Genomic DNA, 18,245 nt, shown 5'->3' with positions numbered 1-18,245 from the left:
TTTGGGGCAACGTTGCTGGCATGTCATTCTTTTCCCACTCACTCTTCCTTGCAAAGTTGCTCCAAACGTGTTGAATGGTGATTGCATTGCTTGACTCTTGTGCATTGCTAATAAAACTTCCAGTAACTAGGATACAAGGAAGGCTTCTATTTGATGGCCAATATTCATAAAATATTGACGAGTGTGTAGCTTTCTTCTCTTAGAGTAATATGTACCTCATCCGACTGTGGTTCAAATGTAGCCCTGCTGTACTGTCTCACAATTTTTGATAGTCGCCATAGTAACATAAAACCTAATTTGCATTGGAATCGCAATATTTGACCAATGATAGTATCACAACACTTATGCATTGCCACATATTTTATAGAAACAAAACTACATACAATATGAGCAGGAGTAAGTTTCACTGTCCATACCACACACAAGAACTGTCATACTTGGAACGTTTTATTTACTAGCTTGTTAAGATTGCATTTACAGTGATAATTTTAGAAACAAGGAACCTTTGTACAGTTATTTTCAAGCAAGATAAAATTGCAAATATCGCATATATACAGTAAGAAACATTAGAATAATGTAAATACAACGTATCACCAATGACATGCTTGTTTATTCAACATGCTGCAGTCATTAGCAAATCGAAACCAATAATGCGCATGGAAGATGAGCCAATGCAGCAATTAAGCAATGCATGTTGCTCGACCTGACACTGGATTGGATGTGGTTTGGGTCCGGATTTCTTATGAATAAATAGTCAGTAGGAGACGCCATCAGCCGAATGAATGCAGCATGTCAAGAGTGCTGAAATGTCTTTCAAACCTTTTTCCAGAACAACACTGATCGGCGAGGGTACACTTGTCATGGACAGAGTGTCCATTCATTTTTTTTAATTTTTTTTTTAAAGCAAAACTTTGATACAATATTTTAGACATAAAAATATCCAATCCAATATATGGCATTATCTGTCCGTTTTAAGACATAAGCTACCATGGGCGCTTGCCATTGTTACGGCTTGCATGTAGTACAACGAAATGTTACGCTGATCCCTTTGTTTAGCGCCACCTAACAACTCTTTACAGTACTTTTTTGCTAACACTGTCACATGCCCTCACTGAGTCTATTTTAATACGTAGTCTTTTGACCTTTTAAAAATGTTAAAATAAACATCAATATTAGAAGGGAATCCTTCAGGTAGTACATTTGAATGAATATATTAATAATTTACCAATGATTAAATATCGCTATCCATTGACTAGACAAAATGGTGCGTTGTTTTGTTTGTCCTGATTCTGCTCAATTTCCCTCCCTTATACTCCCTGAATGTGAATAAAAGACCTCCTGTCAAAAGCTCACATAAATTAGATCACAATAAACAAGCAGTAATGGCAGGTCATTGGTCCTTTAAATACTGCTCAATATGCCAGCTGGAATGCTAGTAGATTCTTTAAACCTGGTGTGGTTGAAGTAAAGGATTCAAAGAAACTCTCCTTTCAGTCACAATAAATAACTATCCTTCATATAGTGCCGCAATACAGTACTCACACTAAGCCTACAGTAATTGCACAGTTAACCACACGCACAGGGTTTGATCCGCCCCTAAAATCCTTACTTTGAATTCCTCTGCCATGACTTTTTGCTTAATGAATACTGTTCGGTCAGGGTCCGAACATTGAGCTCTGTGGAACACCAGTCTTGATAATGTAGACAGACCTCCGGAGTTGGAGTCTGAGGCAAAAAAAAACCTGACAACCTCTGAGTTTCGGATGGGAGCTACAGCTAGTTTGGTTAATTCCGTTTTTTATGAGCTCTGTGCAGGCAGAATACTCATGCAGAAATAAGGCTGCTTCTCAGTGTTGAAACTTCAGGTTGCATTGGTCTTGAAAGCTGAAGCCAAATACTATCGAGCGCCTCAGTCAAGTTAATATTTGGGTTTGGAATCCATGGCAACACAGCAAGTGAAGGAGCGGTTCTGTCGTTTTGATAGAAAAGTGGCGAGAAACTCCATTGTTTCATGTGTGTTTGTTTTCAGAGTTCTCCATCTGAGGGCGGCAAACACAGCTTGAAGAGCCTGTCAAAAGGACAAAACACAGAATTCAGGAATTCTGCCTAAACAAAAGCCATACATTGAGGAACTTTTTTATTTAGTACCTTGGTGCTGATGGCGGCATCTGGTCCATGACTTTGAGGTTTTTAGCTGAGAGCTCAACTCTTGCCCCCTGGTGGCAGGCAGAGAAAATATGAGATTTCAGAGCCATATTCACTTATTTGGTCATTTTCAGCTGTAAAAGTTAAGTATTTCCTTCAATGTCAATATCTCACTGGGTTACCTGTTTGCGCATGATGTCCATGGTCTGCATGATGCATCGCGGCAAGAGGCCGTGGTTCCTAGCAAGGATCATTGCCTGTTCCAGTGTCACACTTAGAGTGCTTCTGCATTGAGCACAGAGAAATCAGATGTGAGTTCATAGTTCTCCCTCACGGAATGACATCACTGTTCTGCATTAGCAAGACTGACCTCTGCATGCCCGTGGCACACATGGTGATGTGACAAGCTCCAAGGCGATTGCACAGCTCGGAGGACACGCACAGTACGCTGACACCCGAAGGGTGGCCGTGAGCACCGTGGCGCACGTTGACGTAGGACTGCATCAGTCGACAAAGGTCGTCCAGCGTGTTGAGGGGTCGCAGTAGCTGCGGGACGGAAGAAAGGGTCAACTCCTGGCAGGCTGACAGGCAGCCAGGTAGGCTGAACTGTGCCCATGCCAATCATATTTGGAAGGACTTGATTGATCCAATTTGTATGTGGACGACGATTGAGATTGTCAAGTGCCAGAAGATTCTAAAGACATGTACACAATCAAATGTAAGATTCTTCACAAGAACTTATGGTTCATTGTGGTAGTTTTGGTTTGCATTTGCTACAGAACTCGACTCCATTATACTGAAATCTGGTTTCTATTTTCTACAGGGTACATTTACCATCCTTATATGTCAAATATCGCTGGTGTCGGGCGAAATCGCCTTACTCCCCCCCCAAAAAAACCCAGTATTCAGGTGATTCCAAAAAACTGCAGGTTTGTTCAACATTGCATCTTGAACCAAAGCAAGCCATTTTCAACACTTAAGATTACGGAGTAATTTGTAAAAAATGACCAGTTTGACACTTTGAATTCAATCGCATCTCTCGAACAAGATGCTACAAGCTAGCCCAGCACTATGCACTGGAATACTTTAATATAGTAGCAGGAAACTAAATGCACACTACCGTCAGTTTGGGGCTCTAAAATGTAATCAGTGCTGAGATAAACAGTAAATGGAAGTGATAGGGGATGCTAAAGTGTTGATGTTAGTCGGAGTTAATGGAAGATGTCTTGACAAGCTAATGGAGGTTTTCCAGTGAGCGAACGGGACAGACACCAGTTCATCTTACTTTGCCAATGCTCGGTCGAAGATCTCTAACTTCAAGGCCCAGTATCTGTGCTTGCATTTATATATTCAGTCACAACATTGCATACAGCTGAACTTAAGTTGCAGGAGTAGCATAACACTTGATATTAGAAAGCAGCAAAAGAAAAGGAAAAATGCAGAATACTGAGAATAAGGGAATATTTACCTGATCAATCTTCATTGCTGTGGTGTTTGAGTCTGTGGGGAGATTTGACTTCTCCAAATAGAAGGCCCTATTGTGACAGAAAAGGTTTTTGTGTCAAATTCTCACATTTTTCTTTCAAAAGAACACAATTTTAGTCTATTTAATACATCATAATGGAATTATTATTAACACAACAGTCCTGCACTAAAATGATCAAAGATGCAGCAGACAAATTCTATTAATGTAGGTAAACAATCAAGAATGAACGATCAGTCACTGTGTATTTCTATTGACGCAACATTCCAGACATCTGGGAAGTAGGGAATTTAAGACTCATGGTTAATAAAATGACATCGGAAAGCCACCTGCAGTCATTCCACAAAGACAAACAGATGACAAAAGTCTTTCAGAATCATTTTAAGGTGTATTTAGTCGTACGTATCACAATTTAGTGATGTAAGGAAATTCATGTGTAGTATTAATCACTATATTCTTTTCATTTTTAGATATATCTATACATCCTAAAAGGGTTTAAGACAACTTTAGGAGAAGCCCAGGAGCAACACCACCAAAGTGAATTATCTTAACGGCGAGCATCCTGAGCACCTGAGTCTGCGGTAGTAGGCCTTGACCTTCTCCAAGGAGACAGCATTGGTCCGCTGCTGGAACTCCTCCATGGTGATGTAGTCCTGCTGGGATACACCCTCTGGGCGCTCCAGTGCTGCAGAAGAGGGCAAGCAAGAGTCAGATCATCACTGTTTATCTTTGCAGTAGACTTGTGGTCTTAACTCCCTTCCATAAACAAATCTGAAACCCTTTGCCCATGCATACATCCATCACATATATCACTTCTTTTAATTCATTTTATGCCTTTACACTTTTGCCAATCCAAATACTTTGCTTAGACACGTCCGGGTGTTTAGAACGTTTATTGTAAAGAAGCTTTTTAACACGACTTCCCCTTTGATAATATGTGGATGAATAAAAAATACAATTCATACACTTGATATCCACTCTCTTGAATATGGATATGTTGTTTTACAACAAAGCCATGATGCAAACCAAAATGTACAACTCTGAATTCTGGTAATGAATCATCTCAATCCACATGATAACATATAGTTTTTTTTTTTTTTTTTTTTTTTTTTTATCAAATTGTAAAATGTCTATGTTTAAAAGTTAAGATTACAAGGTTAAAAATTATTTCATGAGTTACTACCGTCAATCAAATCTCAAGACACTCTTCTTTTCCATCTGTAGAAAACATTTTCTTCCACTAGAGGGCAATATACAGCTTCATATTGCACACATTTAACAAACATATGAGCAGCATATGAGTGCTTTGGTTGGATAAGTGTTCCAACTAGCCATTGTCTGTGGAAAATGAATGACTTTTTGGCGCTTAGCTCCATGATGCATGAGGTGAAGTATTCACATTGAGCTGGAACGGAGCACTTGTGAAGGGAGAAAGTAAAGGTGGGTAAGCAAATGGCTTCAGACAATTAATAATAGCACTTCAGTGTGTAATGAGGGCAGCGGAGACCCCCAGTGATGTATGAAGTCTGACATTTAAAGCTTGTCTTTTCACTGAGGTTTCCTGAACAACACTGTGAGATATTTATTTAATTAACAAAGGATTCAGATGCTTATGGATGATTTTTTTACGTCTGTCTGGTCAGGTGTTGTTTAACGTCGGTTTGGATAGATGTGTACACTTTGGCAGCTGATAACTAAGACTGCTTACACAGAACGACAATACTGTATATGTAGAAGGGACATTGTTTGAGTGAGCAGTTATACAGAGCAATCCGTTTCCAAAAACAGATTGGCCCTTTGGCTCCTGCATACCTCTGGTGAAGAGAATGGTGTGAAGTTTGAGGTTGCCGCCGTTTTGCAGCCGACTGGGCAGCTCATTGAAGTGCCAGCTATCCAGGTAGAGCGTCACCTTCAGGGCCTGTCGGCTCCCCTCCACCTGGTAGCACACCGGTGAGTCTGCAACACACACAATGAGCCATTATCAAGACAGCCAAATTTGGAATGTGGGAGACAATTAACATGCAAATACAATGGGGTAAAAGTAGTGATTGCCTTTTTTTTTTTTAAATTGAAGGATTTTTAGTGCTGTTAGAGAGAGAGAGAGAGAGAGAGAGAGAGAGAGAGAGAGAGAGAGAGAGAGAGAGAGAGAGCGAGAGAGCGAGAGAGCGAGAGAGCGAGAGAGCGATAGAGCGAGAGAGCGAGAGAGCGAGAGAGCGAGAGAGCGAGAGACCGAGAGACCGAGAGAGCGAGAGAGCGAGAGACCGAGAGAGCGAGAGAAATATTACTTGGCACTTGCATGGTTTTAATACTTAAAAACAAGAGCGAACCTAAAAGATATTAGTTGCACTGGAGTATAAAAAGAAAAATATAGTTTGCCTCTTCTCCATAAATCACATCTATGCTTCTCCTAATTTTATTACAGTAAACACTGGCGCGACATATCTGTTGGCATCTGTGAAAGCAGTAATGGGATTTTTACAATTACGACACACCACTCGGAAAAAATGAAATGATGACATTTAAAGAGTTTCCTTTTGGGTCAGCATTTTCCTTAAAAAGCCTTCAAGCTGTAAGCCTGTGAAATTGGCTGAGATGCACCTGGCAGACACTATGTGGTGATAGCACTCTTTACAATGCCAATAATCCTGGGCTGTTGGATCAATAATGTCCAAGGAACATTGCCACTACTTATCATTCAATTGCACTGTAATACAACTTCAATAAAACATTTTAAAAAAAAAACAACACTTTTACATCATGTAGACAGAGATGGAAAGGTGCAGAATTTGCAATTCTTGTGACCATTTCCAGACATAATGGAACTTTATTCCAATTCTGTTGACTCAAACAGCTGCTCATCACCAGCAGCCTGGTTTGACTGGGCTGGACTGAACTGACTGAATACGCCTTTGTAGCTTACTTGCAACTAGACATTCATCCTCCAGTTGCTTGAAGAACACTGTGACTTTGTCCAAGTCAGACAGAGCCGCCTTGGTGTCTTCTAGCATGGTCCGCTCTTCTTTCTGCAGGCGGGGTGGAGATGAGGCAGGTAGAGAAAACGCAAAAGCAAGACAGTTTTGATACAAAACATGCACCAAAATATTCAAACAAACCTCTTAATCAATTCCTTCCAGGTGGCCCAATGCCTTAGTTCATATCATGTAGTGTAAGTGTGTCCAAATGCGGTTCTCGAGGGCCACTATCCCACATTTTAGATATTTTCCTCCAACACATTTGATTCAACTCATCAAACTCTGCAGAAGTCTAATATGATCCTGATATAGTGGCCCTCGAGGACCGGATTTGAACAGCCCTGCATGAGAGCCGTCGCATCAATGTGTTGCTTGTCCTCACCACATGCGGCGCTAGCGTAGACTGCAAGTGCACCAGTACGCCAATGGCAGATATTTGTTCCAGCCATTTGCGGCTAGTTTCCTTGCTGTCCTCCTGGTACTCGCCGGCGTTGTTGAAGCGGCATCGTAATGCGGCCAGTAGCTGCTCAGCCAGTGTGCACACGGCAGCCGTGGCAGCTTGGCAAAAGATGACATCGCGCCGGAGCTGCAGCGCTGTGTCTGGTGAAGGAAAAAAATAAAAAAATAAATGAAGGTAATTGCCTCCAACCATACACAGACCAGCCACAATATGAAGTATACATCGGCGCAATCTAGATTACAGACTCAATACTAGAGTTGCAATCAAAAGTCTGCCTATAATAATTCAGTGGTTTGATTCACGCTGTCAGATTATATGTAATACATGAGACAGTCAAAATATGAGAAACTCTAATAGTCCATCACATTAATAACAAAAATGTGTTGCAGTACCTGTGCATTTAAGCAGGGCCAAGAGAAGTTGGTTCTTTCCATCTGAAAAAATAAGACGGGAAAAGAATGTGTAGTGATAATTGTGAGTATGCGCAATACAAAACTATACACGCTGTTAATATTATATATGTCATATAATGCAGCGGCGGGTGAACAAACCATCGACAAATTTCTGCAGGTTCTCCACCAGAGTTTTAATAGAGCTGGGAAGGTTCCAAGGGTCCTCCTGGATATTTTTGTGGATGACATAACGGCAACGAACCGTCCAGTCTTCTGTCTGGCGAAACTCTGTCCAGATAAAGCCAGCCATAAGTGAGTGTATGTACAGTATCAGTGGCTGTGAACATGATTTCAGACAGTCTCACACGTACATGTGAACATACACACATAAACAAATATGAACCTGGTTGGCTGTGGTCAGAGTAAAAGTGTTTGGTCTCTTCACAAGCCTTGGTCATGACACTCCCTTTAAGGAGACAGTTGATGGAGTCAACCTGCGTGCAATACACACAAAAACTCCAAATAAGCGCTCGCACAGGAATGCAAACACATTTGTAGTATTAACTCAAAACGGAAGGGTTTTTTTTGGTTAGGCAACACTCCCATGTCCCTACTAAGTGCAAGCGGTCACACGGAAGAGCATTTGTCCATTTGGGATAAGTGCCCCAGTCGAAACGTGCCAAATGTACACGAGTATGATCATCTATTTAAAAATAAACAGGTCCTAAAAATAAAATGCAAATTTAATTTACTACAGTTAAATACAACTGAATTATACTTGAAAATGTACAATGTTTGAAAAGTAGAAAAAATTACTGTATTTAATTGAAAGAGTAACGGGCTAAATGCATACTAGCTACAAGTTTTGTTCTAATATTTGATAGTATTTCAAATTTTCAATTTTGTACATTTTATTTGTAGTCAGAGATTTCTATTCCACCCAAGAAATCCCACGTACCACCAGCGTTACTTCTGCCAAATATTGAGAATCACTTGAGTACTGCACAGAAGTACACTTGAGCACATACTGTACAAGCAGCACATTTATTCCAAAGTGAACCTACCTGGTTGAAAAGGTGCTCAAGACAGCCATGCAGCTTGTCCTGTTTGTCTGAAGGGATCCTCATGTCACAAGGCAGCTCATCCCCTAGCAAGCAGACCACATGGGAACGTTATTTCGATTTCTTTGTGTGTCTTGGCATGTGAAGAAATTGACAATAAAGGAGACTTTGACTTTGACATCATATAGACCTGTTCAATTATTCAATATTAATTAAAGTGTGATATTGGCTGCATGTTATAGCTCCTCAGCATCATACTTGAATACTTTTGATAATTAAATAAAACAAATAAGTAGTATTTTTATTAGTATTTTACATTTGCGCAACGACAAACTGCATCCATTTTTTGTGCAGATATGTTTGTTTTGTTAGTTGCAGTGACGCATTTTTCCTTGCGTCGGCTCTCGCTTTGGAGCGGGATTATTTTACAATGTGGCGAGATGCCCGGCAGAAAAAAATAAATAAAAGAAAGGACTGAAAGTGTGCGAGAGCAGATAAAAAGAGGGAGAGTGTGTCATTTTGGACCAATACCTAACGACAACAAGAATTGTCCCCTTACTACATTTTCTCTTCAACTTTTTGTTACCTGATCCCATTTCATCACTCCCCAGGTAAGAGCTGTTACTCCTCACACTCGTGTAGGACAGAACGGAATCTCGGTTACTGTTGCATTCACTGATGAAAAAGCACATAAACACAACAACACAATTAAAATGCGACAGATAGCTAAAGGTGGCATTCCACTCTGAGGAGGTTTGCCAGGATTTATTTGTAATTATGCTGTCAAATAGGTTTCTGATAGTAAATGTCTTTTCTGTGATAGGGTTAGCTTTCAGAAGAAGCGTAGCAGTGTACGCTATTATTACTTAAATGTGGAAAACAAAGTCAAACTAGAATACAGTAAATGTGCAGACCTGGTACTTTTTGAGGTATTTATAGGCCTATGTTGACATGATTCAACAGGATTCGCAGGATCTTACGATTTACGAGGCTTAAATTATACAGCAATTTTAATTGCGCGTACTTGAGTGGCTCAGAGGTGTTGCAAATGATTCACAGAGTGCAAGCAAATGATGGATGGCCTAGCAGTAAATCCACCGTGCAACCACACGACAAGACTGCTTTTGTCATCATCCTGAATAGCACAGTAGGAGAGCAATGGACAGTCTTCACCTGCCCGAGCATTTGTGTTTTGTCATGTGTATGTGTGCATGTCTGCTCGGGGATTGGGCAGGATGGCAGCAATTAAGCGGACAGTGTTAACATGGCAATCTGTCGCCGGTTTGGCTCAGGTTCACTATTTGCTTTTCAGTCACTGGCGCACTCATACAAGCAAGCAATGCAGCTAATCTAATGAGTGTGTTTGTGAATGCTGCAATGAATATAATATGATATATCCTATGACATACGATATCCCAAATAATAATTGAATGAATTATTCACAATGTTACAGAATACTATATGAGTACTATTTACCATTTACTAAACATATGTACAGAAATAGAGATGCAAGTCATTTAAAGTCAAGACTATATTGGACAGCTGTGTATTTTAGTAATTACATTACATGCCAGCGCACTAGGTGATGATGTCAGTACATCATTTCAGTTCAATTCAAAACCCAGGAGACCCAAAAAAACAACTAATTAAAGAACAAGAAGCAACGAGGGATCAACGACGTGCCTCAAACTCACTACTCCTCTTCTCAGAGGAATTAGGATTCACACAAGAGATTTACAGCCTATTCCACTGCAGTTTCCAACAGAAGCTCCTCGGTCATGATATTTGCATACAATTACTGCAGTGACATTTATTATTACCCATCTGTGAGCGTAGACCAGTTTCATCTTGTTTCTCTCTTTTCAAATAGTACAGCTCTCAGCACTGCGCAAGACTGATGATTAATAAATATATCCCCCAGTGCATCCTCCTACCGTAATCTTGAAGTTATTGTCAGACTCGTGAGCAAACAAACAAAGCCTGGCCCTGGCCTACATTTTCCATCACATCCTATTGCGATGAGGTAGTTCCACACATTGTGGCTGAGCCTTAATGAGAGACCGGGCCAGAAGGCCGCACCCCAAGCGCTTGGCTCTATTATAGACCGTCCCACCGCACCAACAACCAATAAGTGCATCTTTGTGGGTGGTGGAGGGCAGGCCTCAGTGAGGCACACACACATTGCACACACATCATGAGTGAGCTCACAATAAGCAAATCACATAACCGGATCAGACCAAAACATTTTGAAGTCATTTTTAGCCCCGCAATCTTAAATTAAGATGCCAACATCTGGACTGAATTGTCAGGCTCCAAAGGGGGGAAATGAGCTGCATTATAGCTTTGTGAAGTCAGTAAACCAGTTTAAACACTTGCTCATGCTTAATCCAGGTGTGAGACAAGGGTTTCCTGTGTCTCCACTTGACAACACTAAGAACTTGTTTATCCAATAATAGATCAACTTTGCAGAATGAGTAAAGATATCTCAAGTGTAGTTGGCATTAGAAGCTATACGTAAATCTCAGGACATGATTCAGTCACCTGTAGGAGTCTCTGTAGCTCATTGTGTCATGACCCGAGTCCTCCTGGTCCTCCTCGTTGACCTTGAAGCAAACCCTCTTGATGCCACCTTGCTCCACTTTGTCCTGGTCGCAGCTGTCTTCAGAGGGGCCCAAAGAAGGGGGCTGCCCGGTCTCATAGACGGGAGCTTCTCCCCCACCTGTCTGGGTCTGTGTGGGCTCGGTGATGGATGACAACAGACTAGAGAAATCAAAGAAATAAACAAAAGTCAGTAAAGAAAAAGAACCTGATGAACAGAGTCATTTTAGCGTGCTAATCATGTACTCTGCATTATGTCACAAGACAAAGACTCCCCACTATCAAACATTCCACTCGATGTTGCACGTTACACCCCTTCCTCGGTACAGACTCACAAAGCACGTATTTCTCTCTTCTATTCATGCGCTGACCTGGCCCATAAACATTTTGGGCCTGAAGAATGTTCCTTTTTTAAATACTCGGCTTTAAACAAAGCAAAGCGCACAGCCCAAAAAAAAAAAGGCCAAATGATGACGTGGGCTTGACAACTCCCGACTCTTTCCACAGAGTTTTCTAAATATCATTGTGGAGGCGAGACGCGCATAAACGTCTAGGCCAATGTTTCGATAAGATAAGTCATGATATCCTGTTGAGCGAAAGACAAGAGAACAATCAACCGATGCCAACTTACACATCTATCTGAGCCACGTATTGCTTCATTTCTCTAACAGCAACGTCCAGGCGGCTGTACAAGTGAAGGTAGGCGTTCTGCGTCTCTGTGTCCTCCTGCTTGAGCAAAAAGCTCAAGCCGCCTTCGCCGTAACCTCGGCTGTCTGTCAAACCTTCGCCCCCATTCATAGACTCCTCTCCGTCCTCCCCTTCCAGGCCCGAAGAGTTCCAAGAAGGAGCTCCCATGCTTGTCACACAATGCTGGGTGTGTGACATTGGGTTCAGTTGGGCTGAAAAGAAAAAGAAGAGGAGAGTAGAATGCAGTAGCTTGGAAATTGGGTAGACTCAAATACAATCGAGAGGCGATTCACGATAACAGAGTGCAGATGTGTATAGCATGGAATCAAGAATTGCAGAGGGCAGAGTAGAAAACACTTGGGCTGCGGTGGGTGAAAAACAGACTTGACTGTCTGACATTGATATCTACAACAGATGTTTGAATGTTATGAAGTAACACTTTTGTCTACTTTCCGTTTAGGGACGAGCTTATTGAGATGCACTTCCGCGGCTGACAAGCTGAGTTGGATTAAACGTTTACTTTAGTTAAAAGATAAAACAAGCTGCAGTAACCTGAGAAATCTCACTTTGGACCCACAGTGAGTATTATTAGCAACGTTGACATAAAGCAGTGCCCAGTACGCTATTTTAAAAAGCTCCATTATTTAGATGAAAGAGAACATCTGCTCAATGCAACTGCAAGGCAGATGTCTGACGAAGTGCAAGGCCTGACAGGAACGATGCAACTGCAAGAGATGTCGTCTAGACAGCTGCACTGCATTTACATTTCTCATGAGAGTGGATGAAGTTATTGGACTATTTCAGAGTCAAAAAGGGACTCTACTACAAACAAAGACGAATTGTATAAATCCTGCATTGCTTTGTCGAATTATTGTGCCAAGACTTTTTTTTTCCCCATATACACGCAAAGTCTGTTTTGCTCTGCCCTTTGACCTTTGCTGTAGCGCCATCACATTCCTGCGTTGGCAAATGACACCAGTCACTTTTCATTTTCAGGTCAGTAGCAAGAACGTGGCCAAAGGCTAGTGGGGTCCAAACGGCGAAGCGCTCTTCAAATTTACTATGGGAACTGCCGTAGCAAACTAATGGCATTCCATTCCCTGCTCTGTGGGATTTAAATGGCCATAAAGGTCAATTAGACGGAGTGATTGCTGAGTTGCTGTTAAGTCGGTCGGCTATTACAACTCATACCGTCACAGACTGACCTCAAAGGATTCAAAGGAATATGAGAGTATTGCATTGTTCTGAAAACACAGTGTACAATTATTTATCAATAAATATGGTACTACCTTGATCCGGGTCAAGACCATACAGAGAGTTCTTCCGTCCAAAGCGTATACTAAAAGTCCTGCCAGCGGAGGTAGCACTTTTGGGGTAGGAAACCTGCATCTGGTTTACTTGGAAGTTGGTCGGAACAAAGTCCATGCAGCTCAGCGGGTGGGCTCGAATGTTAGCTTGCCTGAAGGTGGGCCAGGCCATGTTTCGCAGTTCCAAAGAAAACTTGGGAGAAAACGTGAGAAACAACAATTAAGAATTGATGAAGTACATACGATTCTTGATTATTACTGTAGCAGAAAAGGGCAATGCCAATCAGTCCTATAACATTTCATACTAGTACAGTGCCATAAAAATGTATTTATAAAGTACCACAACAGGAGTGAAGTATACACAACATACAGTGCCATGAAAATGTATTAAGAAAATGTATTTATTTTCAAAATCTCAAAATGTATGCAGTTTTCCTTGTCTCGATTAACGTTAGCAATGACTCCACAATATGGGAGAAAATGGGCAGAGTTTCAAGGCAAACAACTACTGACCAAAATTACTCTGGGGCTGCTTTGCAACTAGAGGAGCTGGATGACTTGCTGTGATTCAGAGAAACATGAATTCTGTTCGTTACTAAAAAAAATCTCAGCCAGAATCTTCGGTCATCAATTCGTGACCACAAGCTAAAGCGCACTTGGGTTCTGCAGCAGGACATCGATCCAAAACAAACCATCAACTCAACTTCTGAATGGCTTAAAAAAAGGATTTTGGAGTGGCCTAGTCAAAGTCTGGCCTTGAACGTGATTGAATGCTATAAATAGCTCATTTATGCAATTCTGCAAGGAAGGGTGGGCCAAAATGTCTCCACAAAGATCTGAAAGAGTTTATGTTTACTAAAACAAGACCAAGAGGCTTCCATACCTTCCGGTAGCGGTTGATGCGCCATCGGATACTCTCCAGCTTGGTATCACAGATCTGCCTGAACTCATACTGTGGCATGGTGACCACTTTGTCATTCTGTGAGATGAGCTGGCTGCAGTTACTCACAAACTGCCTGTCTTCACTAGAGAATGCCTCAAGAATCTGCGTGAAGAGACAGTCAAGAAAGCGTTTAAGAAATATACTACGTGACATGTGACACACACACACGCATGCACACACACAAATTCTGCCTAGCTGGAACCTAGCAAATCCCTAAAACTAATTCATCAGCAAAGTATAACCACCTTAGCAGTGAGGCTAAAGCAGCCTTTGGGCTCCATTATCTTCTCCAAAACATGGCTCTTGATCCCAGCGGTGCTGACGTATTCATAGAGGACTCCATGCTCCAGGTGGACATTATCCACAGTCAAGTTGATCAGCGGTGTGTCGTCAGAGAGAGAAAGGTTTCCCAGTCTGTAATCTGGGGGCCATAGAAAAATACATGAATACCTAGTCTGTGTCATTCAGCAAAGCATCAGCACATCTAACATAGTGTCATAGGATTTTAATCGTCCCCGGGTATATTTATAAAAAGAATAACGAGAACAATGTAGAAAAAGAGTGAGGCGGGGTGCACATTATCGGTCACCTGTTCCGTTGGTGCCATTTTCCTCACTGTGGTCAGAGCCATTTTCTATCGGGTAAGGCTTGAACGGACTCTCTTCCTCGTCAGCTGAAACTGGCTGGCCTTGAAGATCTTCCACATCCTCAAAAGCACGATACAACCACTGACACTGAGGATCCAGAGGTGAATATTAAATGCTACATCAGTTAATAGAATTTGCAACAATAAATTGCTAACTTATTGTCTATTGTAATAATAAATGATCAAATGTGTCAGAAGTTATAGTCAGGATTCCAGTAGTTAAAGCGAGACAGTGTATAAGCGAAGGGGCTTTGGAAAGAGAACAGTAGCCGGCAATGCCTAAAAGAAAGCAAAACTCTACAGTTCCACATCCCACTTTGTTCAAAGCTCTGTGAAAAACTGCTTGGCACCACTAACTTCCTGTTACCCAGACGTGAGGGTTAGAGATTGGATGTTGGCTGAGTATAATAAAGACTGACCTTCTGAACTCAAACAGGACTTAGCAAAGCACAAAATTAAACCAAGACATTATTGGCAAAAGTGATCGACAAACCTACATTTCAGTTATTTTGGGAGATTACGTTTCTGCACAAATTTAGATGGAAAAACACCATGTGGCCCAGAGCTGAAGCCAAAACAGTGGTGGGAATGCAAATGTTTTTTGCAGACTACAAATAGTAATAGAGTATCCGCATGTTTGATTTGTACGTGCGTGTTGTCTCACCACATGGGGAAGCTCGAGGTTTGTCTGCTGTGCGCTGAAGTGCTCCAGAACCTCTTGGTAGTCGCTGCGGTTGACGTTATTGCCGTTGACTTTCAAGATGACCTGACCAGGCTGAAGCCCTGCCCCTGCTGCCTCCCAGCCTGCATAGAGTCAAAGGTAAGATCAGTGAGTGCCAGAGAGACAGCAATGCATTGTTTAAATAAATAAATTGTCCACGTGTAATGGATGATGTCACTGGAGGTCAGGAAAATCTTGCAAAACCTCAGCTCAGTGAGCAGGATTAATTCTAGAATTTAAGTGTAGCCCACAAGAACCTTGCAGAACCTTTTCTTCTTTTTTCCCACCTTTTTTATCAAAACAATGGACTGGTTCGACGAGTGTGAAGAGAAGCAGAATATGAGAAGAGAAGTTGCTAAAGACAGCAAACAGTAAGCGTCACCATAGCCACATTGAGGTAGCCTGTTTTATTATTTTCACAAATAAAATTGTGATACTGAATGTCAAAGAATGAGCAACTACTTCTCATTATTAAATGTCGCTTTTTATTTTTTTTACCAGCTTCATATTATTTAATTAAGGTTTTAACCGGGTAATGAATGAATATTTCCATTATTTTGTATTGGGTTTAAAATCAGAACAAAATGTGATGAAACTCTAATGGTTCCACTGCATTTCATTTTTTTCAAATACAATTCATTTGAGGCGTTTTGGAACATCATCTTTCTGTTTTTCTTGTTGTTTTGTTGTTGCTTTTTTGTTCCAGCAAAAAAACAGACATCCATTTTTTCCCCCACAACATGCTGTTCTGAGCCGCTAATGGATTTACCGAATGGATGCCCAATCAACACCTCCATTATCTGCATCACTCCCATCTAAAAATATCTCTTACTTCACTTCCTCCCTTAGGTGCCGGCAGTTACCTAACTACAACACTGCTGGATCCCGAATTGGACAGCACAGAGGGAAATTGAGTTAGGTGATTAATGTTCGATTGCAGTTCAAAACAGGTTTGGTTAGGGTTACGTTTATGGAATTGTGCACAAAAGGGGCATCAATTGAAGTGTCCGTGAAGTAGAGTTTGACTTTTCAAGGATTTGAACCTTGACGAAATGCTGTATGGGTGACAGGTGGTCATAAAAAAAAAGCCAATAAAGGCTCACTAAGGGCAGAATGGAACAGGTGGCTAAAGGCTAGAGTTACCTCATCTTCCGTCGAGTTATTTGTCTTTTTGACACCATAAACGCTTTCAAAGCATTTAGCAGCACTGATGGTGTCATTGTAAGGATAAGCTTGCTGAAATATGTGCACGGATCGCCAAACATTGAGGCCCTGGCTGCAAAACATACGGGGCCCGGAAGTGAGTTTAGGAAATGTAAATTCAATTACACCTCGGCAGCTGCACAGTAGTCATTAGCAAAACTACTTTGCCAGTGAACATATGAGCCACAACTAACAGACATTTTGTTTTGATTATTATTGGAGTTTATTACCTTTGTCAAAGGAAGTGAATTCCGTCAGCGATAATGTGTTCGATAAAGTGGAATAGTATCGTTTCCCAAGGAACTTCTTGACTAAATTGCAAACGCTCACATTTGATCTGAATTCCCTTAATTTCTCCATGACTACAGTATAACTCCAGTTGACAAACTTGAAGGATCTAGAAGTTGATAATGTGACAAAAATTGGAATTCGCAACTACCTACTTTCTAGTTCTAATACTGTTCCAGGTGACCTTCACAAGGAATGTCTTTTGCATCTCCATTGACAACATGCAATAACATATTCCCTAAAATCTCAGTAACTAATGCTTCTAATATATTCTAGCTAATTCTCAAAATTTGTCATTTTGAGTATTTCAAAAGGCACTTAAAAGCGGTTCAAAATCTGGCAATGTGGACATTCACTCGAGCCTACATGCCACAGGGGGATTCATTTCATGCAGTCAATGCAACAGGTGACTCACCTTTCCTTACGGCGTAGACATGAGGGGGTGACGAACCCCGTAGTCGGAAGGAAAGGCTGTCTGGGTTGTCAGGGAGCTTCACGATCCTGAAAGAGAAATAACCCGTCAGACCGGAGTAGCGCACGCTTGAGTGCATGTGTTTGTTTGCGTGTGCTTTGACTTACTCCTTGGCTTTGGTGGTGACCAGCAGCCGCAGGGAGCGTCGTACGCAGAAGGCCTGGTTGATCATGGTTTCCACTTCAGCGAAAGGCCTGAGGAACAACAGGTCCTCGTTGATAGTGTGGATCTTCCTGCCCACCTGCAGACCTGCCATCTGGATGGACAGATGGACACACATGACCGTTTTAATAATAGGTCACACCGTCCCACTATGCCTGCAGTCGGATCGTTAGCAGTGTCACGAGAGGACTGCGTCGAGTATTTCCGCTCAGCACTTGCGTTACCAGGTTCAATGCACTGTGAAGTTTTGATAATAATAAGGAGCACAGTCCGAAACCTACCGTACCTTTGGTGTGAAACATAAGATCGGTAAACTGTCATTCACTATCATGCCGTACAACACATTTCTTAAATCATACAATATAACATCCTGACGCATGCTTTGCTTGGTTTTGTCAGGAACAAGCTTTAACGAACCTGTTACAAATGATACTCCCACTACGTGGCGACCTGCTATAGGACATGAAATGGAGTTACGTTGTGAGAAGACTGTGTGCCCTGTGTGAGTCCAGTGTCCTAGACACACATCCGGAGGGGTGCCCTTGGCTGAGCTGGGGCCTCGACTCTGGATAACGGCCCAGGATGGATGAATGACCGGGAGGAGCAGAGACGAGTTTGCCTGACTTGATGTAATAGTATCATAGTCAAAAGGCTGTGTGTGCGTGCGTGCACGTGAGTGAGTGTGTGAGAACCCCTTTGAGAGCC

At 41.7% G+C, this 18,245-nt stretch overlaps 1 protein-coding gene across 1 annotated transcript in view; it reads right to left on the bottom strand.

Annotated features, from left to right (window-relative positions):
* Nucleotides 1-431: 431 nt before the first annotated feature.
* prex1 (phosphatidylinositol-3,4,5-trisphosphate-dependent Rac exchange factor 1) overlaps nt 432-18,245 on the bottom strand; it is a 59,382-nt gene continuing 41,568 nt past the window's right edge. Inside the window, exons 18-40 of the mRNA XM_061267931.1 lie at nt 17,486-17,634; nt 17,322-17,407; nt 15,359-15,498; nt 14,638-14,782; nt 14,294-14,469; nt 13,989-14,150; nt 13,088-13,298; nt 11,743-12,010; nt 11,055-11,273; nt 9,100-9,188; nt 8,517-8,599; nt 7,856-7,946; nt 7,612-7,740; nt 7,453-7,494; nt 6,983-7,200; nt 6,549-6,651; nt 5,441-5,584; nt 4,199-4,313; nt 3,614-3,680; nt 2,516-2,691; nt 2,328-2,430; nt 2,149-2,216; nt 432-2,068 (exon numbers count right to left, since the gene is read on the bottom strand). Coding sequence (XP_061123915.1) covers nt 2,026-2,068; nt 2,149-2,216; nt 2,328-2,430; nt 2,516-2,691; nt 3,614-3,680; nt 4,199-4,313; nt 5,441-5,584; nt 6,549-6,651; nt 6,983-7,200; nt 7,453-7,494; nt 7,612-7,740; nt 7,856-7,946; nt 8,517-8,599; nt 9,100-9,188; nt 11,055-11,273; nt 11,743-12,010; nt 13,088-13,298; nt 13,989-14,150; nt 14,294-14,469; nt 14,638-14,782; nt 15,359-15,498; nt 17,322-17,407; nt 17,486-17,634 — 3,027 coding nt within the window. The 3' untranslated portion in view covers nt 432-2,025. The remainder of the gene's footprint in view (nt 2,069-2,148; nt 2,217-2,327; nt 2,431-2,515; nt 2,692-3,613; nt 3,681-4,198; nt 4,314-5,440; nt 5,585-6,548; nt 6,652-6,982; nt 7,201-7,452; nt 7,495-7,611; nt 7,741-7,855; nt 7,947-8,516; nt 8,600-9,099; nt 9,189-11,054; nt 11,274-11,742; nt 12,011-13,087; nt 13,299-13,988; nt 14,151-14,293; nt 14,470-14,637; nt 14,783-15,358; nt 15,499-17,321; nt 17,408-17,485; nt 17,635-18,245) is intronic.

The sequence above is a fragment of the Syngnathus typhle genome, linkage group LG2, assembly GCF_033458585.1.
Source record: "Syngnathus typhle isolate RoL2023-S1 ecotype Sweden linkage group LG2, RoL_Styp_1.0, whole genome shotgun sequence".
Lineage (NCBI taxonomy): Eukaryota > Metazoa > Chordata > Actinopteri > Syngnathiformes > Syngnathidae > Syngnathus > Syngnathus typhle.
This window is presented reverse-complemented; position numbering and strand designations above follow the sequence as displayed.